This window comes from Scardinius erythrophthalmus, assembly GCF_964197995.2.
Source record: "Scardinius erythrophthalmus genome assembly, chromosome: 11".
In the NCBI taxonomy this organism is placed as follows: Eukaryota; Metazoa; Chordata; class Actinopteri; order Cypriniformes; family Leuciscidae; genus Scardinius; species Scardinius erythrophthalmus.
Window position 1 is genome coordinate 5,569,260 of NC_138231.1, and position 27,837 is coordinate 5,597,096.

A 27,837-nucleotide genomic window follows, 5' to 3' on the forward strand; every position below is an offset into this window, starting at 1 on the left:
TGATTAGATAATTGCATTAATGAGAAATTGAACCTGTGTTCCTAATAATCCTTTAGGTGAGTGTGTATATATATATATATATATATATATATATATATATATATATATATATATATATATATATATATATATATATTTACACATACATACACACACACACACACACACACACACACACACAGAGAGAGAGAGTATTGGCTAAGTTACTCTAAAAAGTAATACATTATAAGCTACTAATTAGTATATCTTCAACTGTTTGATTAGAGTACTGTACTAATTATTCTCTCTAAAAAGTTTTGGATTACTCATACTAATTGTATTCTAAATCCCATATCAACCTCGACCAGTTGAGCAATAAAACGATAGACATGAAACTGCACTTTTGATTCTTTCAAATAAACAATGTACAATTGCATAAATTATTCTTGAACTGACCGAGAAAGAAGGTTACATTAAAAACATACATTTTAACATTAAAATTTGATGTTAAATCCACTATTGTTTTATATAGAATTGTTGTATTGTATATACAGTATTTAATGCAATTACAATTGGGATCAAGTAATCCCTTGCTTTACTTATTTTTACAAAGATATAAATTTAAGTTTCAGGACTGGATTAGGACACTAGTTTTTTTTTATGTATTTGGCAGTTTATACCATTTTATTACTATGTCATAGCACTTAAAATTCTGTATTTATATTATTATTTGTTAGAAATTAATTTATTGGCAGTTTATAGCATCTTATAGCACTTACTATTTTATAGCACTTACAATTCTGTATTTATATTATTATTTGTTGGGAATTATTTAGTTGTTTAATTGTATGCAAGTGATACATTGTCTTAACCAAACCCGTAACCCTAAGCATACCCGTTGGTGACCCTCTTGAAATATTTAACCTAATTTGTTTCATTCTATGAGCTGCGGTCCTGAAACTTCAGCCTCCGGTATTGCAGGAATATAATACTGGGAATGGGAATGGGATATTCCCTGTAATCACCAGCATAAGGGACCTTGACTGACCCTATGCGGTGTTCCCCTCACAGCCTTATGATGAGCCAAATATATTACCTACTCGGAAACCAGGCCGTAGGAACCAAAGTGTAAGAAAAACAAGAACATATCACAGACATGTGTAACCAAGCTATGTCAGACGATTAAACAAATGTATAATGCTTTAAATCTCGCATTTTATCGATCTCTTCAGTGTGTGTGAGGACTGTGACGTCACTGCGACCCAACGAAACGGTCTCTAGGACCCAGCGAACTCCTTTCCGCTGACGGCCCTCTGCAGCGTCTGAGAGCCCGAGACGCCGGAGACCGGAGAGGAGAAGGCCGGTGCCGGGGAGGGTCAGGACGGGGAGAGACGCGGAGGGAAGACGGGCAGTTCGCGACCACCGGGGGGTTCAGGCCCGGGGCATGCATGGCGAAACGGGTAAATCACACACATACACTCACACACACCGATCTTCTGTCCGACATATGAGGATGAGGATGATGATGATGATGATGACGATGAAGAAGGTGGTGGTGGTGAAGATGATGAATTCAGATCTGCGCAGATGTGCGTTTTAAAATCCAGCAGCTTTCGCTTAAAAATAGCTTTTCTTAAATCCGCACGCTTAAGTTCATTTGACATGTAAATTCAGTTTATTTCGCTTTAGTGAAATGAATGTGTGAATGACGCGAGCTGAAGTCTGTCAACCGGCGTTATACATGATCATCAGCATTTAATGCATTATTAATCAATAACTTTGACTTTAGCACAACTTAGACTGTTCCTTTTTATGTGAGAAGTGAAGTTTAAAAAGGAAGACAAATCTGTTCTGGTTGATCTTGAGATGTTAATTATGTGAGGCCTCTTTCAGGATTATTATATTTGTGCAAATATTAGCCTATATGTAGTAATATTGTTTTACTCAATGGTTTTTGACGTTGTTGTATAGGCTATTTTAAAAATCCTAAAGCCTATATTAAGATAGATTGAAAGCTCTAGCCTATCTGACCTATTAGGATATTAAAGCTCATCATGTCTCTATGTATCATTAATTGACAGCAATAAAATGTGCGTTCTTGAGTTTTTTTGTGGTTATTCATGAAGGCCTGTCCACACCTGTGTCAGGTGTCATGAGTTTCACTGACTGTGAATCAATCAGGTCTCAGTTTTGATCACACAGTCATGCATCTTCTTAAAAGTTCAAAGCCAAAAGGATTTTACAGTAAAGGGGAACCTCTTAAAGTTCCTCAATAGACTAACAATTTCATTAAAATGGAGTATACTGGTGCTTTATAACCCCTGAAACCAACATGCTGATCCGTAGAGCCTACAACCCTATTGTGTGTCAGACAGATCTATGTTGAGGCTGAATTTCCTTTTCCCAATGGTTCATTGTGTGTTTAAAAATACTTAAGTTGTATGTCATTAATTAATCAAATCTAGCAAAGGTCACAATGTAGGCCTAGTTATCTAAAAAAGATGATAAGGCTACAAAAATAAACAAACTTAAAACATTTACGTGTGTTACATCACTCTAAATATGGACAAAACCAAACGTTGTGTAGGCCTACAAAAATGTAATAAAAAAATTGAAACCAAGATTTGTCCATATTTGACCCAAACATGAGTTGAAACAACCCAGCGTTTTTTTACAGTGATGTATTTACATTTCGTGATATTTATATAAACCGACTAAATTCTGTCAATTAATGATTTGTCAAGCATTACTATATAATGTAGTAGCTTAATGTTAGTTCTTAATAATATTTATTTGAAAGTTTTCCTCAATCTAGTGTTGACAGACAGTCTGAATATGAGTGTTGAACACTTGTTGTGAAAGGTTCAAACAGTCAAATAAAAGAGTGTGAACTGATGAAGAGCGAATCCTGTTTAATTTAAAAATCCCATTTTACATTAATGTTGTTATGGCAGTTTTGTGTTCAGAGTTTCTTCCCAATTTCTCAACAAATCAGAATTTCAGGAAAGTCATTTCGCTCTTCATCAGTAAAAGCTCTTCATCTCACTGCTCTCCTGATATATCGGAGGTTTTTGAATGAGATTATGTGAAAGTTAATGAGATGTTATAAATAAATGAGAGAGCCGCCGACGTTTTCCCCCAGAGCGTCACGCGCGTTTTGACGCGACGCGTCCGACTGGCAGAGATTCAAACACCGCCATGTTACTGACTCTCCACATTAAACCTCAAACTGGCTGCTGTTTGTCTACTGTGGACACAAATTATGTCTTTTTTACTGACTGTCGTGATGTGAAAACATGGGAAACATTGTACACACGCGTCTCCACTTGTGCTGTTATAAGATGTGTCGCTATAGACCTAACGTTAACCAGAAAAATATTTCACACAATCATACACTATTTATGTATAAATATAAATGTTTATTCCAGAAATTAATACGGTCTTTGTTGTGTTTGGTTTTGCAGGGAGAAGAAGGATTTGATGGTCTGAAGGTGGATCAGTTTCATCGCCACAAAAGTCTCTCAGCATTTTAATGTCTTTTATTTCATTTGCGTTGATTTCAAATGCATCGATCAGGCCTGTAGTGTGTTTTTGTTTCATCATGCCTCTCGATCTGGACTGTGACGCAGCGACGAATAAAACGGTAAGAGAGAAAGGATACTTATTTCGTCACTAGTTTGATCTGTTTTTGAATGTGTGTGTGTCGTGTGTGTGTGCGGGGGAACCGTGCGGAAGCCGCCAGACAAGGGCATAAAGCGAGAAGAAAAACCAGACTGCGAGTAAAACACAAGTCTATGCGGTTTAAAAGACAGCAAGTTCGATCCAGTTATAAACAACGAAGCGCGCGCCTGTACTACGCAGGTTCGTTAATCCGACTTCGTTAATTATGACGGATTACTTTTGTCGTGTCATACGGTGACAATGACATCATAAATGCTTTTTCAGTATAGGCTATGAACTAAACGACGCTTGGAAATAGTTTTAAAGGAACGAACTATAGGCCAGCTAAAACAATTGTCTTTATTCATAACGGATAACACAAAAATGCTTTCTCACTTCTGTGTAAAAGTTAGCTACTTAGGCTATATCTTTTATGAGTTTATAGCCTATAATAACAGGGCTGCCAACTTTTGAGTTTACCTTGGAGTGAGAACTATGGAAAGGGGAGGTGGTTTGGGGTGGATGTAAAAAAAAAAAAAAAAAAAAAAACTTTCAACGCAATAAGTGTAGTAGGCTGTCATGTCAAAACATTTGGCAGCCTAACTAAATATAATTTTATTAAGTTTAGTGACAACATGTTACCATGTTTACATGGTGCAGTGACTGGTAGGCTACTGCTTTTATTATTGCTTGATACAAATTTTACAATTTAAATTCAATTCAATTCTTGTGGTATGATTCTGATTTTGATTCAATATTGATTCATTTGGATAAATAGTACAGTAGATACTTGTTAATTTTTCTCAAGAAAGAAATTCTCTCATAATGCTGTAAACAGGCTACAGAGAGCCCTGTCAGCTGGTATTATTAAAGGTTAAATATAATGCGTTTTTTATTATAATAACAACTTTATAATATTTTAATGATATAAGTAAAAATATATGAAATATTTAATATAGTGCACATATTTAGCAAAATACTAATTTAAAGGCTACTAATACTAAATATATTATAAAATACTAATTTTTCTAGCCAACTAACGTGCTATGGTCATTAAATGGCTTTCCTGAGGTAAATGTAACGTTATGTGACATTGTTCTCCAGCTGTTTTATTGACCTCTTTCCGCGGTTGAAAAACACTGATTGATCAATATTATGTACGAGGCATTTACATTTCGATAAGTTGTACTGTATCTTTCAACATACCTATTATTGTTTATTTGTGTTTATTTACTATTAACTAGTAGTAAAGAGGGATGATCGGTTCACGTGCCACTTGAATTTCGTAATAAAATTGACAGAATTTGAGAGCTGAGAATTAGTTTCATATCAATAGGAACATAACGAGGACGTTCCCTTTATAATCAACAAAGCGTTTGTCGGTTATAACCATAGACTGAAAAAAAAAATTGTTAAAATGGAGTGTTTTGTTTTGCGTACGTCACTCATTTAATTATGGAAGCTTTTTTCCGCCACAAAATAAAAAAGGCGAGTTTATATCTCACAATTCAGACTTTTTTTCTCGCAATTGCGAGTTTACATCTATTTCAGAATTGTGAGATATAAACTCGCAATTCTGAGAAAAAAAGTAATTCTGTTTTTCCTTCTTGCAATTACGAGTTATAAAGTCAGAATTGCGAGAAATGAAGTCAAAATTGCAAAATATAAACTCGCAATTCTGACTTTTTTCTCGCAGTTGCAAATTTTTATCTCACAATTGCGAGTTTACATCTAATTCAGAATTGTGAGATATAAACTCGCAATTCTGAGAAAAAAAGTCAAAATTGCGAGTTTATATCTTGCAATTTTTACTTTATTTCTCGCAATTCTGACTTTATATCTCGCAATTGTGAGTTTATATCTCGCAATTCTGACTATATTTCTCGCAATTCTGAGAAAAAAGTAAATTGAAAAAAGAATTGCTAGATAAACTTGCAATTACGAGTTATAAAGTCAGAATTGCGAGAAATGAAGTCAAAATTGCAAAATATAAACTCGCAATTCTGACTTTTTTTTCACAGTTGCAAATTTATATCTCGCAATTCTGAATTTTCTCAGAATTGTGAGCTATAAACTAGCAATTGCAAGTTATAAAGTCCAATTCTAAGGAAAAACAGAATTACTTTTTTTCTCAGAATTGCGAGTTTATATCTCTCAATTCTGAATAAGATGTAAACTCGCAATTGTGAGATAAAAAGTCGCAATTATCTTTTAAAATGTTTTATTCTGTGGCAGAAACAAGCTTCCATACGAGTTGATGCAGTGTTAATAATGATGCTTGAAAGTAGTTAATGGGATAGTTCATCATTTACTCGCCCTCATGTCGTTCCAAACCCGTAAGACTTTCGTTCATCTTCGTAACACAAATGAAGATCTTTTTACTTTAGGATTTTATTCACTTTTAAACATTGATCAGCGAGCATAAACATAAGCTCGACCGAACTGGCTTGACACGCAAGAACAAACCTCTTGCGGAAGATCAAACGTGCTGCGTAACATGAGAATGAACCTCATTGGTTCTCGCAAGCGAACATGATTGAGCTTCCATTTAGTTTTTCTTCATCATATAAAGTGATCGTGTCTCTTCAATACATTTTGACTAAATCGCTCAATTCATATGGATTAGTTTTAAAATCTCTTTATGAACTTTTTGAAGCTACAAAGTGGTAGTTGCGTAGCTGTCAATGGAGTGACAGAAAGCTCTCAGATTTCATTAAAAATATGAACGAAGATGAACAAAAATCTCACGGTTTTGGAACGACTTGAGGATGAGTAAACGATGACAGAATTTTCATTTTTGGGTGAACTAACAAACCCTATATGTAAATTTGATGAATAACTTTTTCCAGTGCATCTCCATGACTTTAAAAGACGCTAGACAATCTCGCCTACTTCCATACTATATAGTAGGCGAAAAACAGTATGTGAGCTATTGAGTATATGTCCGAATTCGTAGTAGGCTATTCATTAAACAGTATGCGAAAAGTACTCGGATGACTCACTGCTTTAGGCGAGATTATGAAGTGCACATCAATCATCATACCAATTTATGAATGGTTGTGAAGCAACACAACTGACGCTGTAGGTCACGTGACAGTGACAACATGGCGAATGTAGTACATCCAAATTTCATTCCATAATTCCAAGTTATTTTATTTATTTTACAGTTATTTTTCAGATCACACTTTTATCAGGCTTTGCACAATTTACATCCATTACATCTGTGCTTGCATGATTGTTTTTAGCCTAAAAGCGACAAAAACAGTAAAGCTGATAAGATATATTGACAAAATATATGTCACTCATAAATTATTACAGCTGTACCTTAAGGTGTAAGAAAAGTATGTAATTCTAGTTGTAATAATGTAATGTCATTGCTTTTAACTTGAAGTTATTATAGCATTTAAAAAAAAAAAATTGCAGAGTCACAGAACTAACAGATCTAAACTAATGAAACCTCACCCCTGAGCTAGTCGATACCTGAAATGGCCCATCTTTGTAATCAGTAGGTGAAATAACCACAAAAATGATTAGGGAAACTCATTAAAATCACTGATGAACATTAACCTGGGACCCATCAGAGATTTAACAGTCCCACTGACCTCAGGAATCTGGAGAGAACCACTGCAGTGTCATTGAGGTTACGACTGTGGGTGTGTAGGAACGCTCTAGTAACTCTTCATTTTCCTGCTCCGCTCCTCTTACAGTTTAATGGCCGTTCAGTTGATATAAATCTGTTTTTTAGTGGTTGGACCAGCACAAGAGTCACAGTAGTTTATGTATGCTGGCCTTACAGTGATCAGAAAGCCTTGCCTAACTGATTTATGTGGCTTGGAGTCATGTGAGGTGAGGCGTGTGCTAGATTTTCATGTCACATTGAAGGTGAAATTGTATTACAGTGTTTTTTTGGGGGGAAGAGAGTCAGTTTACACCTAAATTTAGACAAAAATGAGTTTGTGACAGAACAGACTGATGATCTTTTGAACTTTTAACACCTTATGTGTACTGAACAACGCTTTTTATTCCCAATGTGATCGTGTTGGGGGTTGAACTGGTGTTCTGTCCTGTTTTCATTGGTTTTCATTAACTTTGCACCAACTTTGGTCTGTTGAACAGGTGAATCAGTTACTAGAGCTTTAGTAATCAATCTCGAACAGAGCAAAAGTTGTGTTTGAGATCACGGGTGTGTGTGTGTGTGTGTGTGTTGATTGTGGTGTATTTTATTGCTTTGCTCATTCAGATGTCCTCTGTGAACCCAGCTGAAGGTATTTATTGGCTGATATAGTATTTATGGCAGCGATCAGATAGTGTTTGCTTTGGCAGAGAGACTCAACCTGTTTAAAAGCTTGTGCTTGCATATAGGAGCTCACAAACAATTCAGTGTATGTCCTCAATATGCTTTATCTGGTCACACTTTAGTTTAGGGTTCAATTCTCACCTCTCGAACTTTGCCTCAATAAACTCCTAATTACTGCTTATTAATAGTTAGTAAGGTAGTTGTTATGTTTAGGTATTGGGTGGATTGAGGGATGTAGAATATGGTTCTGCAGAATAAGGCATTAATATGTGCTTTAGAAGTACTAATAAACAGCTGATATACTAGTAATATTCATGCTAAAAAGCAACTAGTTAACTAAACTAAAGTGTTAGCCTCAGTATGAATTCCTTATTGGTTGTTATACATTTTCTTGGTAACTGTTTAAATGAGGATTTGAAAAGGAAATGCCCTGACCTTTTTTTATATTGGTCATTGAACATTGTGGAATTATTTTAATGATGATGCTTAGCCTAGTTTTTAATATAAATGTATAATAGGGCTGCACGATATTGGGAGAAAAATGCGATAACTCATTATATAATGCGATATTCGATATGCGATACGATAATGCTTAGAGTGTGTAAAATAAACTTTAATTATCTTAAAAATATATTTAAAATGATATAACCTACATACGCGTTTCTTTTTGTGACAAGAAAACATCCCTAAACTTCTGAAAGTGAACAGCAGTGTTTTACTGTAGCGTAAGAAGTGTTATTTTAACATCAGTGTAAACCACGGGGTTTCAGGTTACCCTACATTAGGATTATTTAACAGCAGAAACTGAATAATTAAATGTAAAAATAAAACACTGCTTAGTTTTCACTGTATGAATTACATATATACTGATTCTTATTAAAGCTACAAAAGTTATTCAGCCAAGAGCAGTGAGTGATTTTCTCTTTGTCTTTTGTTCATGACCCCAGTTATTGCAAGCTGTTGCGATATGCATATCGCGATATATATATTTGCGATATTTTGATAATTTCGATATATTGTGCAGCCCTAATGTATTATATATATAGTTTTTAATTGATTCATTTAGCCATGTGTACACTCTTAAAAATAAAGGTTCTTAATTGGCATCTGTAGTTTCATAAAGAACCTTTAACATCCATGGAACTTTTCCATTGCACAAAAGGTTCTTTATAGTGGAAAAAGGTTCTTTACACTTAGGAAAGAAATGGTTCTTTTAAGAGCTGTCCCCTGTAAGGTTCTTTGGGGAACCCAGAATGGTTCTTCAATGGCATCGCTTTGAAAACCCTCTGTTGGAACCTTTCTAGGATAGTAGGATAAGTGTGCAGGTGTATTTTCTTCAGTCATTTCAGCTTATATGTGTGTAAGTCTGTAATACTCAAGCGAGAGATGGAGAGTGGAAAATGTGGAAGGAAGAGAGAGAGAGAGAGAGAGAGAGAGAGAGAGAGGTGCAGGGCCCAAAAGACTCGTTCCACCGGGGAACTTCCTCCTGTTCTTGGCCCAGTCTCGTTGCTTGGCAACAGCAGTGGCCCAAAATAACCCGCTGATGACCGAAATAATCTGGAGATGACAAAACCAGACACAAAATGTCTCCTGTGCTCTGATGTTCTGATGTAATATTCTACTATACTGTTAAAAACTGAGTCATGTGCTTCATACCGTAGTACTCTAATAATACAAGCAACAATTATAACTTATTATTCTATTAGTACAATTAATACCACATGTTGTTTTATATACGATTATAAAGGACCGAAGGACTGCAATAAATCATGCAATAGGCAATTATGATTTATTTCAGTGATATCTCATGAGATAAAGTACATCACATCACTCATAAGATCATCTCATGATATAAGTGTTCAGTCTATCTATCCATGTGTTTATAATGCCATCTATCATTGATCCATCTGTTTATCTGTCTATCCATCATTCATCCATCTGTTTATCTGTCTATCCATCATTGATCCATCTGTTTATCTGTCTATCCATCATTCATCCATCTGTTTATCTGTCTATCCATCATTGATCCATCTGTTTATCTGTCTATCCATCATTGATCCATCTGTTTATCTGTCTATCCATCATTGATCCATCTGTTTATCTGTCTATCCATCATTGATCCATCTGTTTATCTGTCTATCCACCATTGATCCATCTGTTTATCTGTCTATCCATCATTCATCCATCTGTTTATCTGTCTATCCATCATTCATCCATCTGTTTATATTGCTATCATCCATCCATCTGTTTATCTATCCATCATTCATCCTTCTGTTTATCTGTCTATCCATCATTGATCCATCTGTTTATCTGTCTATCCACCATTGATCCATCTGTTTATCTGTCTATCCATCATTCATCCATCTGTTTATCTGTCTATCCATCATTCATCCATCTGTTTATATTGCTATCATCCATCCATCTGTTTATCTATCCATCATTCATCCTTCTGTTTATCTATCTATCCATCTGTATCTATCCATCCATCCATCCATGTGTTTATCTATCTATCTATCTATCTATCTATCTATCTATCTATCTATCTATCTATCTATCTATCTATCTATCTATCTATCTATCTATCTATCTATCTATCTATCTATCTATCTATCTATCCATCTATTCATTCATCCATCCATCTGTTTATATTGCTATCATTCATCCTTCTGTTTATCTATCTATCCATCATTCATCCATTTGTTTATCTATCTATCCATCTGTTTATCTATCTATCCATTCATTCATCCATCCATCTGTTTATCTATCCATCCATCCATGTTTTTATCTATCTATCCATCCATCCATCCATCCATCCATCTGTTTATATTGCTATCATCCATCCATCTGTTTATCTATCTATCCATCCTTCCATCTGTTTATATTGCTATCATCCATCATCCATCTGTTTATCTATCTATCCATCCTTCCATCTGTTTATATTGCTATCATCCATCCATCCATCTGTTTATCTATCTATCCATCCTTCCATCTGTTTATATTGCTATCATCCATCCATCCATCCATCCATCCATCCTTCCATCTGTTTATATTGCTATCATCCATCCATCCATCCATCCATCTGTTTATATTGCTATCATCCATCCATCCATCCATCCATCCATCTGTTTATCCATCCATCCATCCTTCCATCTGTTTACATTGCTATCATCCATCCATCCATCCATCCATCTGTTTATCCATCCATCCATCTGTTTATATTGCTATCATCATCCATCCATCCATCCATCCATCTATCTGTTTATCTATCTATCCATCCATCCATCCATCTGTTTATATTGCTATCATCCATCCATCCATCCATCCATCTGTTTATCTATCTATCCATCCATCTGTTTATATTGCTATCATCCATCCATCTGTTTATATTGCTATCCATTCATCCATCTGTTTATATTGCTATCTATCTATCTATCTATCTATCTATCTATCTATCTATCTATCTATCTATCTATCTATCTATCTATCTATCCATCATTCATCCTTCTGTTTATCTATCTATCTATCTATCTATCTATCTATCTATCTATCTATCTATCTATCTATCTATCCATCATTCATCCTTCTGTCTATCTATCTATCTATCTATCTATCTATCTATCTATCTATCTATCTATCTATCATTCATCCATCTGTTTATCTATCCATCCATCCATGTGTTTATCTATCTATCTATTTATCTATCTATCTATCTATCTATCTATCTATCTATCTATCTATCTATCTATCTATCTATCTATCTATCTATCTATCTATCCATCTATTCATTCATCCATCCATCTGTTTATATTGCTATCATTCATCCTTCTGTTTATCTATCTATCCATCATTCATCCATCTGTTTATCTATCTATCCATCTATTTATCTATCTATCCATTCATTCATCCATCCATCTGTTTATCTATCCATCCATCCATGTTTTTATCTATCTATCTATCCATCCATCCATCCATCTGTTTATATTGCTATCATCCATCCATCCATCTGTTTATCTATCTATCCATCCTTCCATCTGTTTATATTGCTATCATCCATCCATCCATCTGTTTATCTATCTATCCATCCTTCCATCTGTTTATATTGCTATCATCCATCCATCCTTCCATCTGTTTATATTGCTATCATCCATCCATCCATCCATCCATCTGTTTATCCATCCATCCATCCTTCCATCTGTTTATATTGCTATCATCCATCCATCCATCCATCCATCCATCCATCCATCCATCCATCTGTTTATATTGCTATCATCCATCCATCCATCCATCCATCCATCTGTTTATCCATCCATCCATCCTTCCATCTGTTTATATTGCTATCATCCATCCATCCATCCATCCATCTGTTTATCCATCCATCCATCCATCCATCTGTTTATATTGCTATCATCCATCCATCCATCCATCCATCCATCCATCCATCCATCCATCCATCCATCCATCCATCCATCTGTTTATCTATCTATCCATCCATCCATCCATCTGTTTATCTATCTATCCATCCATCTGTTTATATTGCTATCATCCATCCATCTGTTTATATTGCTATCCATTCATCCATCTGTTTATATTGCTATCTATCTACCTATCTATCTATCTATCTATCTATCTATCTATCTATCTATCTATCTATCTATCTATCTATCTATCTATCTATCTATCTATCTATCTATCTATCCATCATTCATCCTTCTGTTTATCTATCTATCTATCTATCTATCTATCTATCTATCTATCTATCTATCTATCTATCTATCTATCTATCTATCTATCTATCCATCATTCATCCTTCTGTTTATCTATCTATCTATCTATCTATCTATCTATCATTCATCCATCTGTTTATCTATCCATCCATCCATGTGTTTATCTATCTATCTATCTATCTATCTATCTATCTATCTATCTATCTATCTATCTATCTATCTATCTATCTATCTATCCATCATTCATCCTTCTGTTTATCTATCTATCTATCTATCTATCTATCTATCTATCTATCTATCTATCTATCTATCTATCTATCTATCTATCTATCTATCTATCTATCTATCTATCTATCTATCTATCTATCATTCATCCATCTGTTTATCTATCCATCCATCCATGTGTTTATCTATCTATCTATCTATCTATCTATCTATCTATCTATCTATCTATCTATCTATCTATCTATCTATCTATCTATCTATCTATCTATCTATCTATCTATCTATCTATCTATCTATCCATCTATTCATTCATCCATCCATCTGTTTATATTGCTATCATTCATCCTTCTGTTTATCTATCTATCCATCATTCATCCATCTGTTTATCTATCTATCCATCTGTTTATCTATCTATCCATTCATTCATCCATCCATCTGTTTATCTATCCATCCATCAATGTTTTTATCTATCTATCTATCTATCCATCCATCCATCCATCCATCCATCTGTTTATATTGCTATCATCCATCCATCTGTTTATCTATCTATCCATCCTTCCATCTGTTTATATTGCTATCATCCATCCATCCATCTGTTTATCTATCTATCCATCCTTCCATCTGTTTATATTGCTATCATCCATCCATCCATCTGTTTATCTATCTATCCATCCTTCCAACTGTTTATATTGCTATCATCCATCCATCCATCCATCCATCCATCCATCTGTTTATATTGCTATCATCCATCCATCCATCCATCTGTTTATCCATCCATCCATCCTTCCATCTGTTTATATTGCTATCATCCATCCATCCATCCATCCATCCATCCATCCATCCATCCATCCATCTGTTTAACCATCCATCCATCCATCCATCCATCTGTTTATATTGCTATCATCCATCCATCCATCCATCCATCCATCTGTTTATCTATCTATCCATCCATCTGTTTATATTGCTATCATCCATCCATCTGTTTATATTGCTATCCATTCATCCATCTGTTTATATTGCTATCCATCTGTTTATATTGCTATCTATCTATCTATCTATCTATCTGATCTATCTATCTGTCTATAAAAAACTATTGTAACATAAGTACAAAAGAAATAATTTCAGACATGAAAACTGTTATTCCCTTTTGATGGAGTCTGAAGTCTTTGATTGGTCTAATATGAAGCAACACAGATCAGTGAGAGTTCACGTCATGTTGACTGGTGGATGGTTTGGGGTTTTCATATCTCTGATGGACTTGAGGTTAATGTTTAATGACTATTAACATCCATTCACTCATTTGTAGAAACACTCCCCTGGTGACCCTTGACCTTTGGGGACTGATCAAACTTCATGTTGTTTCAATGGTTACGACAGAACGATTTATGAGAGAGACAGGAGAGTTCATGAATTATATCTGCACAGTGTGTATTGTGGTTTCATGCTTGTGTGTGATAGGACTAGTGGATAAATAACATTAGTGGGCACATGGTTGCCGGGATAGTTGCCAGGGAAATGACCTCATGGTTTTGTTCAGGAGAGCAGCATCATGACCTCCTGGAGACAGTTGCTAAGCAGTTTTCACCTTAGTAACCGCTGCCTCTCTCTCTCTCTCTCTCTCTCTCTCTCTCATCTGACTGGATCCCCACTGAGAGAGTCCAGACGGATCATCTGCATGTGTGTGTGTGTGTGTGTGTGTGTGTGTGTGTGTGTGTGTGTGTGTGTGTGTGAATTTGAAAGTATTTATATTAAGTCCTTAAAAGTATTTTTTATAATATGGATCAAAGTCCTTAATATTGCTTTATTTTTCTGTTATTTCATTTTATTACATTTTAATTAATTGTATTATATTTTATTCATAAAATAATATTATTTTGTTTCATAGAATATTAATTAATTATTTTTCATAATATTCTTTTATTTAATTGTATAAAATGTTATTAGGAAATAGCAACTTATTTTAAATTATATTAAAATAATAAATAAAATAATGACATACATTTAATTGTTTAATTGTATTGACTTCTTGTCATTGTTTAGTTAACAGGTGTTTGCTAAAGCAATCATCATTGTTGCTGATACTCAATATTTGTGTGAAAATATATTTTATAGAGAATTTAAAGAGAATATCTTAGAATATTAAGTAAAAAGCAATTTTTGAGCCAGTGTTACTGACGAAAGAGGAAAGAAAGAGTGCGTGTCAAAGAGAGAGAGAGAGTGTTTGTTGTAGCGCTGACGTGTTTGTGTGTTTGTTTGTTTTAGAGTCCAGAGACAGAACATGAAGTGTGTGAGGTCACACATGAAGACAGAGTGACGGACACACCAACACGAAGAGTCGGACGACCCGCTCGAAAACGCAAAACACCAGGAGTGAGTACATGTGCACACATGCACAACTATGGCACTCTGCATTAACACAACATGTGTTCTGTGAATAAACAGCATGTTCATCGCCTTGTCTTCTGGAGGGCAGTAATTCAGTGAGCTGATCTGAATGTCTGTGAGTCATGACTGAAAAACGAGCAGCTGATCAAATACTGCATGAGACTCCGGCGTCAGCCCTGTGCGCTCGCCGTGTTGATTTAAAGGGACAGTTCACCCAAAAATTACAATTCTGCCATCATTTACTCACCCTCATGTCATTCCAAACTGTTCTTCTTTACAGAGCTGTTTTCCAGAGACTAGCGCTCTAATTTACAAAGCATTTTGAAATTCCTCACTTACAGTTTGTGATGGAGCTGCCGTCAGATCTCGAGTTGTTTCTTAAACATCAAATCAGCATATTAGAAAGATTTCTGAAGGATCATGTGACACTGAAGACTGGAGTAATGATTCTGAAAATTCAGCTTTGATCACAGGAATAAATTACATTTGAGAATATATTAAAATATAAAATGGCTATTTTAATTTGTAATATTTCACAATTTTCCTGTTTCTCCAATATTTTTGATATACAGTACTGTGCAAAAGTCTTAGGCACGTTAACCCCCCCCCCCCCCCCAAAAAAAGGTTTTAAGTCAGTTATTAATATCTTTTGCTGTAGTGTGTCAGTAGGAAATATCAGTTTACATTTCCAAACATTCCTTTTGCCATTAATTGTAATAATCCAGTGAGATTTGTGTATGCACAAGGAGTCTGACAACAGCCGGTATGATCTGATCTCACCATCATCGAGTCCGTCTGTGATTACATGAAGAAACAGAAGAAACTGAGACAGACTAAATCCAGAAGAACTGCGGGAACGTCTCCGAGACGCTTGAAGAAACCTTCCTGCAAAGCTCCCTGAGAAACTATGTGCAAGTGTACCTGGACAAAAGCCGTTTTAAACGCAAAGGGTCGTTACACCATATATTGAATTAGTTAATAGAAGTTAAATCATAAATAATTTCAATTTGTGATTTTATTTCTGAAAGCATTCTCACTTTACAGCAGAGGTGGACGAAGTACACAACTTCCTTACTTGAGTGAAAGTACAGATACTACTGGTCAAATATTACTCCGTTACAAGTAAAAGTTGTAAAGACCTATTTTTACTTAAGTAAAAGTACAGAAGTACTCATTTTTAAAAGTACTTAAGTATCAAAATTAAAAAGTAAATGTCAATGCATTGTTTTGTTATTGTTGCATTGTTGTGTGTAATACTTACAGTACCTTATGCCTCTGAATCTATGCCTGCACTTATATCAATATCACATTTATTTCTAGAACACAGTTCAGTAGTGGGATTGAATGTGAGATTGAATAAGTGCACTCAATAATGTCCACAATGGTTTCAGACACCCAAATGGCTGTTCCCTCAAATAGTGCCCTATTTAAAGTTTTTTGGCTTTTAGTATGACTATGTTAGCCTTACTGTTATCTATAAGCTAGTGTGCTCCAAAAAAGTGATAAAAATTCGCTTTTAGAAAACCAAACCCAACGTTGAAAATGAAAATCAGGTTTATGTCAGAATCCAATGTCAGATTGACGTTGATCTCCAACATTGGACAGACGTTGTATAGTGGTTGAAAATGAAAATCGGGTTGACGTCAGAAACCAACATCAGTCGGGTTCTGACGTCAACCCGACTTTTATTTTTAATCAATATCCAACGTCAATCTGACGTCGGGTTCTGATGTCAATCAGATGCAGGGTTCTGACGTCAACCCAACTTTCATTTTCAACCAAAATGCAACCCCTGCAACCAAAATCATCCACTGACTGATGTTACTTTCTACTCAAGGACCTTGACAAAATTGTAGTGGAGTAAAAAGTATGATATTTGTCTTTCAAATGTAGTGAAGTTAAAGTAAAAAGTTTCCAGAAAAAATAATACTCAAGTAAAGTACAGATACTCAAAAGGTGTACTTAAGTACAGTACTCAAGTAAATGTACTTTGTTACTGTCCACCTCTGCTTTACAGCATTTTAACACAAGTGCCAGTGCTTTTCACAGTACTGCAGCTTTGCAGGAAGGTTTCTTCAAGCGTCTCGGAGACGTTCCCGCAGTTCTTCTGGATTTAGTCTGTCTCAGTTTCTTCTGTTTCTTCATGTAATCACAGACGGACTCCATGATGGTGAGATCAGATCATACCGGCTGTTGTCAGATTCCTTGTGCATACACAAATCTCACTGGATTATTACAATTAATGGCAAAAAGAATGTTTGGAAATGTAAACTGATATTTCCTACTGACACACTACAGCAAAAGATATTAATAACTGACCTAAAACCATTCTTTTTTTTTTGGTGTGTGTGGGGTGGGGGGTGGGGTGTGTGTGTGTGTGTGGGGGGGTGGTATTAACATGCCTAAGACTTTTGCACAGAACTGTATGCAAATAAATGCAGCTTTGGTGAGCAGAAGAGACGTATTTCAAAAACATTACAAACATCTTACAGACCTCAAACTTTTAAACGTTAGGGTGTGCACTTCATAGTGACCACATCTAGTGCACGAGTCATTTTGAGTAATCTTATGATGTTTTTTTTGGAGCTTGAAAGTTGCTGTCACGATGAATTGCCATTGTATTTAAATGTGAGTTGTGTGAACCGCTTCTACGGTGTGTTTTTAGGTCTCACCAGTATCTGTCCCCATTCACTTTCATTTAAAATGCACTATCTTTTAAACTCCTTTTGTCTATATCACGGAAAAAAGCAAGGCATTGGTTTGCAATGACATGATGGTGAATAAACGGTGACATAATTTCCTGTTCTTGGCTCAACTATTCTTTTTTTGACTGTAAAAATGACTACATTTCATTCCAATTATTTCAGATGATGAGGCTAATTTCAGTGATTAAACCCATTTTACTCATTGCATCAGTTTTAGTGACGTCAGGGACAGTCATAATCATTCATTCACCTTGAGTCCTGTGACTGGATCTGAAACCCACGCAGCACTGAGAGTAGGGCTGCACGATTTGGGGGAAATGCCATATTGCGATAATTGAGGTCAATATTGCGATTGCGATTGGCGAGAAAAAAGTTATTTAGTCAAGAGCAGTGAGTGTTTTTCTCTGTTCCCTTTGTTCTTTGATTAACTTTAGCGACAATTATAATTAGTGGCTACTGTGTACTGTCCCTTTAAGAGCAGCCGCTGCTGTCAGAGACGCGGATCTCACACGCGCCTCATTCTCTCACGAGTCACAACTCTTCACGTTCATCATAAGACTACTCTTATGTTATGAACTCGACAAAAAGACATTTTGGCGTAATGTGTGTTACTGTTCGTTCAAGCTGGAAAGAGAACTGTATTCTGGCATGCTGTTTTGTGCGAACGCACGATATTAGCGCGAGTCTTTCTGTGTGTCACAGTCAGGACATTCACAGGCAGCGCGTTCATTTTGGCATACATGTGTATTGTTCGTTCTACAGCGAAAGAGAACTTGATACTGGCGCGCGTCTATCTGTGGGTTATGTGAGTGTGTGTGTGTGTGTCAGGAGGACATTCACTGACTGCGAGTTCTTTCTTGTCTTATCACGCATGAATGGTTTAAAAGCATTTGCATGAATAAGAGCGGGATCATGTAACACTAGCCAAAGGATGCCAAAAATTAACAGATGCTGCGTTAATTGCGTTAACAGCGCTAATTTGTTTATTTAATATAAAATCGCAGCATTTTGCGTCATATAATCGCGGAGGCTTGACATCGCGATTGCGATTGCGATACGATTAATTGTGCAGCACTAACTGAGAGCTTAGAGGCAGGTTTACTCGCTGAACAGGAACAGGAAAAGGAAACTGTGGCTGCTGCAGATGTCTGAGTGAGAGAAAGACGAGGTGCTCTAGCCTGTAGCTCTATGAGAATGGTAAGTTTGAATCGATGTCTTGCTAATTGTTTTAGATGAACATTATGATGATCAGAATCTTGAATGAAAACTTTCTTCAAAATATCTTCATTAGTGTTTCATGGAAGAAAGAAAGACATGCAAGTTGGATTTTTTTGGTGAACTGTCCCTTTTAGAGTCTTGATCTAAAGGCGCGTCAATGTTAAAAGTAGCCATTTTACTTTTGTTACGTGCATTTTTCGAGTGTAGCAGAATGTTCAACGAGACAGAAAAAGTTGAATGGGACTTGCTGTTATTTTTTTAGGGAATTGAACCAGAACAGAGCCAGCTAAAATAAAACAAGTGTTGGTGTTTATTGCATTATTTTTCTCATTATTTATGCATTTGCTCTGAAATGGAGGTTTTAAATAACCAAAATAACCTTAAAATAACCATATTGATCTGTGCACACTGAAAAAAATGATTCGTTGAATTTAATAAAAAAAATTATCGTAAGTGGTTGCACACAATTGATTTTAGCTACATTTAAACAAATGCATTAAGTTGAACTTAATCAGTTTTAGTTCAACTTAATGCATTTGTTTAAATGTAGCTAAAATCAATTGTGTGCAACCACTTACGATAAAAAATTGATTAAATTCAACGAATCATTTTTTACAGTGCATCCCTAAAAACATTTTGCTGTTGTTGTTGCTGTTGTTGTTTTGTGTGCGTTGGAGCATATAGTGAAAGATAAGCATCATCAAGTGTTAGTGTCAGCTCCTTCAATAGTGTTTAAAAGTCCAGAGTGAGCAGAGCCGGAATCTAGACAAAACAAGACGCTTTTATTTGTTTCAGATGTTTTGGCCACTAAATATTTTTCATACTTCCAAAATGTGAGAGATTCTCACAGGTGATATTTACGTGTTAGTGGTTTTCATCTTTTACATTATGCAGGTTCTATTCTATACCATGTAAACAAACATTTATCATATCAATGGACTGGTTGTGCATTATCGTTAGTAACAAGTTGTGAAAGTGCGAGGAAAAAAAGCTACAAGATTTACTGCAGACGTCTAATAAAATCATCACAGTCGTGTCTTCATCTAAACCAACAGAAGTCCTGTGGGAATTGGGAGTGTTTATTCAGTAGATGAATGTTGAACACACTCCTTCGCCTCAGGCCTCACCATCCGCTTTAATGTACAGTCGCTCCGCTTAACGATTTGATCCATTTCATCTCCTTGATCTTGCAACATCCATGTAGTTTCTGTTGTGGAATATGTTTGGATTTAAAACCTTCACACAAACACTCAAGCGAAATCAATGCTTTTGAATGAATGCAGTTTGTGTTTCGACACTTTTTGGATGCATGAGATTGAGCTTGTGTGTCTAGACGCATATGCATTCACATATTTTTCTTCGTTTAAAGAGAATGAGTGAAGAAAGTGTGTGTGTGCTTGTGTTAGAAACACCTGCGGGCCCTTTGAGGTTTATAGTTTCTCACCTGTTGATTAAAGACATCAGCAGCTGTCAAACAGTGTTGCCAATCACTCTAATTAAACCACTAATGTGTGTGTGACTGCACTGATTCGCGAGTGTACGCGAGTGTGTTCGGCATCTATTAACTCGCAGACAGCAGTAAAACTCACACCAGCCCTCGTCATACTGAACCAAAGAGACTTTTATTGTTCATCATAAAGTTAGCAGACAGCGTCACTCTGTAGTACGTCCCAGCAGCCGGCAAACATTTTATTGATTTCCTGCTTGTTTTTAACATTGATGGATGATAATGTCAATGTGAAATCAAATATTTTCTTAATTATTTTGAAGAAATTATCTTTGACTTCATAGTCATATATCAAAATATGTTAATTTACTCCAACTCTGAAATTATCTTTAGCTGATGTCACCTAGCCATTCTTGAAAACATTGTTAAAAGGTAACTCTCGTCAAAATGCAGCCTAGGTTCTTTTTGTTAATCTACCCGAGGCGCACTTTCATGTAAAAGCATAATTAGAATGGAAACGGCACTTTTAAGTTTGACCGTATTTTCGTTTTCGAAAATAAGACATGAAACTGTGCTCTCAGTATCACCAGAGGCTCTACACATGAACTCGAGCATTGAGGACATTGTTTGTGTACACAGAGTTTACTAAAAAGAAAGGTTTTGAACAACTCACTGTCTCTGTGTCCGCCGGCATTTTGACAGTCAAAAATAGTCGATCTCCGAAATGAACTGACTCTGAATTTTAGTATTGCTTCTTATAAGAGGATCCTTTTTCAAATACAAGGTAAATATTGATTTTCACTAACGAGAAAACAACAAATTATCCGTGAATTTATATGGAACTAAGCTTTAGGAGCTTTCCAACTTTACTCTCCTCCCTGTTACATTGCATTCGGAGATCAACTATTTTTGACTGTCAAAATGCCGGCGGACACAGAGACATGTGTAGAGCCTCTGGTGATACTTCCAGCAAAGTTTCATGTTGTGTCGAGCCTTCTTAGTGTTTTAAAAACAGCGCTTTTTGATGCTATCATAGAAGTGCCCCAAGCACTCCCATTCAAAAGGCAATTTGACCGAAAAAAAAATAGGGTCAAACTTAAAAGTGGCGTTTCCATTCTAATTATGCTTTTACATGAAAGTACGCCTCGGGTAGATTAACAAAAAGACCCTAGGTTGCATTTGGGCGAGAGTTACCCTTTAAGTTAAGTTTTAGGTGATGCAGCCTTTTCAAAATTTTGCTAATAGTTAATGCTGTAAGTTTAATGTCAGTTAACATTAATGTGGTGGAGATTAAAGAAATGATAGATAAATTAACAACATCAAATAAATTCCTGATGGATAAAATAATGTGTTGTCTCAATGAAAGTCCTGTTTCACTCAGACATCGTGCAGAAATTTAAAGTGCACGTATTATGCTATTTTAAAGGTTCCTGGTTTAGTTTTGGAGGTCTCCTGCAATAGTTTTACATGCATCCTAGGTCAAAAAACACTTTCATTTTCTCATAAAATACATTGCACATCACCTCATTTCTCAAGAGTCTGAAACCGGTTCGTTCAAAGACTTGTGCTGTGATTCATTTGCCAACTTATACTACGCCCTAGTATATGCCTGTTTTTGTGAAGAAAAAGTAGTGTTTAGCAGAAGAGTAGTCAAGCTTTGGGACTTCATCATAATTGCGTCTTTAACGGACCACTCTGTCGCTTACATGCATCCTGTCACTGCTTAAATTGCCCTGTCAATCATCTTGTCACAGTTAAAATCCTTCACGTTCAATTTAATTTAATTTCCCACCGTTTCTGAGAGAAATGTTGTGGCATATTGATCTGACAGTTGTGGGTCTTTCATGCAGAGTCTCTCCTCATGTGTTTGCAGTTTGCATAATGATGCATTTAAAAGTTAATGACCAAACGTATCATTACAAAAGTTCACAATGCTGTTGCAGATTTAATATAATGTGGATAACACTCAATAAATGTCTTTTTGTCAGGTTAGACACTGATTTTTAATCATTCAACCCCCTTTATCTAAACCTGTCTACTTAGCCGTTGGACACGTACATCCACCATGTTTATAGTTTCTTAACACTTTTTTCCACCCCGTTTGTAGTTCTAATTGAATCCTCATCCAGCATGCAATGGGTTATGGGCAATATTAGCCGTTTGAGTGTCCACGGATCTAACCGGAAAAGTTGACCTTCAGAGTATATTTTGAATACTCATTTCAACATACTATCTCAGCTCTGTATCTTCCTCAACACTTGACACACAGTGAAACGAATGATGCTGTCGGTTTTTTCGTATTAATTCCAGAGCGAGTCTTCATCCTTTTGAAATGCAGTGCAGAAAACATATCGACACACGAATCAAACTTTTCCAGTCTTCTAGAATTACAGTGTTTGAGGGTCAAAGTAGACATTGTTCTCAGGCAGCCAATGAAGACCATATGCGGGCATTATGCAAATTTCTTACATTATTACGTAGGCGTGTAACAGGAAGTGAGACTGGAATTACTGACGACTTGTTTCAGCAGTTCAGAATCGGATCTTTCTTGTAGGAGACTATGGGCCCTATTTTGACAATCTAAGCAAATGGTCTGAAGCGCAGGGCGCAAGTTCACTTAGGGCGTGTCTGAATCCACTTTTGCTAGTTTAACGATGGGGAAAATGGTCAGTACGCATGGTCTAAAAGGGTTGTCCCTATTCTCTTAATGAGTAATGGGTGTGTTTTGGGATTTACGTGCGTTAAACCAATCAGAGTCTCATCTCCCATTCCCATCTCCCTAAAAGCCCGCAAGCAGATCATTTACGCGACAAGCCGGATTCCACCATATCTTTATGTACACAATAATAATCTTCTACATTGTAATCCTTTTATTTTAAATATGTGGCATGTTTGTGTGCTGCTGTGCGTGTAATAAGCAGAGTGTACGCGCGTTGATGGCCAACAATGAGCCAGAACACACCTCGTTTTCAGACCAACACGCCCATGGGCGCACAAATGGGTGCAAATGCATTTGCTATACAACGTGGCGCAGGACGTGAAAATGATAACTGCGTCGGACTGAAACTATCAAAAAACACTTGCATTGCGCCGGGCGTAAGATAGGGCCAAATAACTTTGATCTTTAAAACTTTGCAGACCTTTTACATTCACAAACTATATTACACACTGTATTAAAGATAATATTCAAAAAAAGCATAATAAGGACACTTTCATGTTTTTATAAAGAGGTAAAGGCTTATAAAGCATTTGCAATACATATTTAATATGCAATACACTGTAAGCTGTGACCTTAAGCTGATCCATGACACCATTAGCACTAATGTGCTAGCTGCTGTGTCACTGCGCCTCAGTGTGTTTTATGCCGTCTGTGTCTATGCAGATTTACATTATTTAAAGCAAGAAAGGAGAAATATCACAAGCAATTTATGTATGACACACTAGCCAACAGTGCTCAAAATACCATGTTTCAAGACTTATCTAAAGATGTATAGAAGCTATAACAGAAAAAAGTTCATTTTCAGTAAGTTCATTTATAGAAGGGGTTCCGGACTCTTTTGTTTCATCCATAATATTTACTTGAAGCCCCCCTGAGATCTTATTAATAATAATTATTCTTCTTATTATTATCATTAAATAAATAAGTAAATAATTGGTTTTAATGCTAATTATAAGAAATGTAAACAGAAATGTATTACTGTTGTAAATTACAATAGTTCTGCAAAAAACCCAGAATAATTAAATGTAATAATAATAGGCTAAATAAATAGATAAATATTAGTTTTAATGCTAATTATAAGACATGAAAACTGTTGTTTTCTTTTTCCTTTTCTTTTTTAACCCACTTCCACCCCCCCTCTTCGAAGGACAACTTTATTTTGTTTTTATTTTTTTGTAAGGCAATATTTTTTTTTAAGTACATACACAATATGTTACATTCAAATTACATTTATATTCAGTGCATTTAACTGTTGTCCTACCATAACCTTTCACCATGTTTTAGTAAGACCCTGGACCCTCATAAGGGCATGGGGGATTAAAGCACCACATAGAGAGTGAAACACATAATACCTAAAACACAACAAGGTGACAGACAGACAACAGAAAGAAATGAGACGGCACAATATCAGGGCCGAAAAAAAACAGTACAGTTGACAGACGCTGGGACGTATTATTAGTGATTGGGTAGACTGATTAGTGATTTACATTAGGTGGTCACAATTATGTTGTTTAAAGGGGTTGGAAAACATGTTATGCATAAGTGTAGTTAGTGTATGCCTATTTTTTATGTGTAAAGTGGTAGCTGCAGAGGCAAAAAAAAAAACTATATAAATAACGTAAAAGAGATAGGAAGAGTGTGGTATTACAAAGCGTAGAAGAGAGGTGTATGTCTGGTAATGTACTTGGTTTGTAGTTAGGTTTTTGTTAAATTTAGAATGTCAGAAAAGGAGACCAGGTGTCTTCAAAGGCTGACATTTTCTTTCCTCTGTTTTCATTATGTTTTTCCATAGAAATATATTCTAAAATTAAATGAAATGAGTCCAATGATTAATATTGCAAAATTTCTTAGATTTCCAATTTTGCAGGACTACTTTCTTAGCAAGAACTAGAGAGACGAGCAACGGATTCCTGAATTTTTGCAGGATGTGGATTTCAGAGATGTCACCAAGGAGACTCTAGCTCAGGATGGTAGACAGTGCCTTAGTGACCGTAATCCAGAAAGAGTAAACTGGTCAACAGAGCCACATGGCATGTAAATAGTCATCTGTACTACTACCTAAAGTGCATTGTGAACAGATGCTTGTATTTACTAGGCCCATTTTGAACATTCTACTTTGGGTGATGTGAGTTCTATGAATTACTTTATATTGTATAAGCTGGAGGTTTGTGTTAGCAGTCATGGAAAAGGTGTTCTTACTGATTTGTTCCCAACTGTTGGGAACTGTTGTTTTCAATAAATATATTACCGTTGTGAATTACAATTGTTCTGTGAAGCACCTCGATTTATAGGAAAAGATGGTTTAGCTTAGTGATATTTATCCTACTAGATATTACCTGATTATAAAAATCAGGGACAGTCCCTTCTGCATGTGCACCCACATAATTACCCATGCATCTCATCCAGTCCTGACATTTCAGTCTGCGCATCGAGTCATTTGAGTGATTTGCTCCCTCATTTCTCTCTCCTGATAGGTGAATAGTTGTGGGCGTGTAATAGAGGGTGTGGCCTGTATAAAGCAGGCGGGGTGTAACGGTGAAGCAGACAGTCGGGTTTCTGTGAAAAACCTGGAGCGGGACGACTCCTCCCCTGACTCCACCCACAGGAACAGCACAGACACGCCCCCCGGAGCAGACGAAGACTCCGCCCCTTCCACTCCACGGAAGAAACGAGGACGACGGAAACTTGAGCGCCCGGAGCGACGTGAGTCACTCGTCTCTTGTTCAGTCAGTCTGAACGATTTCAAATGTCCTTTCCTTCCGAAATGTCTCAGAAAATACACTTTATAATGCGATAAAAGCGATATTGTGACGTAACTGATTCTAAGGGTTGCTATATCGCCCCCCTTGAGTACAGCCACGGTAATGCAGGACCGCGTCAGTGCGTCAGTGTCTGTTTCTGCCATTACAGGGGTCTGTGTTTTTCTTTTAGTCTTGTTTTCCTTTAAATGACCTCAGTGTTTGTCTTTCAGACGTGGGGGAGGACGACACCAGCAGCGACACCAGCAGAGCAGAGGTGAGGAGAGTCAATATACAATAAAACATAGTCAAACAAGGAACATAATACAATTTGAGAATCGCATTTACTCATTTAATGACTAATGTTACATATGACTAGGGCTGCACAATGTGGGGAAAAAAATCGAGTTGCGATTTATCTTATAAAAATTGAGTTTGGTTTCAAATGCATTTTTTATAAAAAAATTAATAACTCCAGGTTTCCTCTGCTTGTCTACAGGGTTGCATAATTTGGCTTAAGATTTGTGATTTATATATCAATATGACTTTATAATAATAATAAATAAATAAATAAAAATGACTAAATAATCTAAACTAAATAAGAGTTATTTCATTGTAAAATAAAAACATTTTAAGTATTTAGGCAGAAAATTAATACAAATATTTTACAGTAGAACTGTAAAATTACAAAACAATTTTTTTGCTTTCAAACCATCAAACTTTTATTTTGGCGGAAAACCGCAAGAAGCCTTAAAGCTACTCTTTTGTTGATGATGATTTCACGCATAGTGGTCACTACAGTGGACAGCTATTAAAAAAACATTTTCTTGAATTTGCACGGGTTTTTATGGCAAAGTTGCACATCAGCCTCTTCATTGGACCCTGGTGCATCATCCTATAAATTGCAACCAGGTGGCAAGCCTTTGTGTTTCGATTTTTCCCCCTTCAAACCAAGATGGCCAAGGGTCAGTCAGACATGCCAAGTTGCTCCGGAATATCCACCCATTCCTTCTACCCTAGGAGACTCTTGTAGGTAAAAAAAATATTGCAGCATCAAGCAATATCTAATGAGTCATATCACAGTAAAATTTTCCAAGTTTTGAGTTTTGAGATTGAGAGAAAACTCTGATTAATCACATGTCCACTGTAGTGGACGTCATGCATCAACTGCTATATTTCAGCTACAATTCATAATTATAATGTGAATATTGTTTTTGAAACTTAAAAACTTAATCTGCAGTGACTTTTTTTACTGTAAATAAATGTATTTGTATTATTAGAATGTAATTTTCATTGACATCGAAAAAAGTCATGTGATTACATAATGTATGACACTTGTAATGCATTACTTTACTTGTTAGATCAAAAAGTAATCTGATTTCGTAATGCATGTTATTGTAATGCGTTTTTTTACTCATAACATCAAAAAGTAATCTGATTACGTAATGCATGTTACTTGTAATGCATTTCCTTACTCATAACATCAAAAAGTAATCTGATTATGTTATGTGCGTTATTGTAATGCGTTTCTTTACTCGTAACATCAAAAAGTAATCTGATTATGTAATGCATGTTATTTGTAATGCATTTCTTTACTCGTTACATCAAAAAGTAATCTGATTAGGTAATGCACATTACTTGTAGTTAATTACTTGTTAGATCAAAAGGTAATCTGATTAGGTAATGCATGTTACTTGTAACACATTACTTTACTTGTAACATCAAAAAAGTAATCTGAAT

General features: G+C 35.8%; 1 protein-coding gene across 6 annotated transcripts in view; it reads left to right on the forward strand.

Annotated features, from left to right (window-relative positions):
- Positions 1-1,311: 1,311 nt before the first annotated feature.
- Positions 1,312-27,837, forward strand: part of dnmt3aa (DNA (cytosine-5-)-methyltransferase 3 alpha a) — a 56,717-nt gene continuing 30,191 nt past the window's right edge. For 2 of the 6 annotated variants that reach the window (XM_081379139.1, XM_081379141.1), the window contains exons 1-5: positions 1,318-1,439; positions 3,444-3,622; positions 15,148-15,255; positions 25,834-26,062; positions 26,331-26,374. In XM_081379139.1, coding sequence (XP_081235265.1) covers positions 3,512-3,622; positions 15,148-15,255; positions 25,834-26,062; positions 26,331-26,374 — 492 coding nt within the window. In that variant the 5' untranslated portion in view covers positions 1,318-1,439; positions 3,444-3,511. Of the gene's footprint in view, positions 1,440-1,465; positions 1,569-3,443; positions 3,623-15,147; positions 15,256-19,106; positions 19,173-25,833; positions 26,063-26,330; positions 26,375-27,837 lie in introns of those variants that run through there. The other 4 variants (XM_081379143.1, XM_081379144.1, XM_081379142.1 and 1 more) reach the window with 3 other exon arrangements.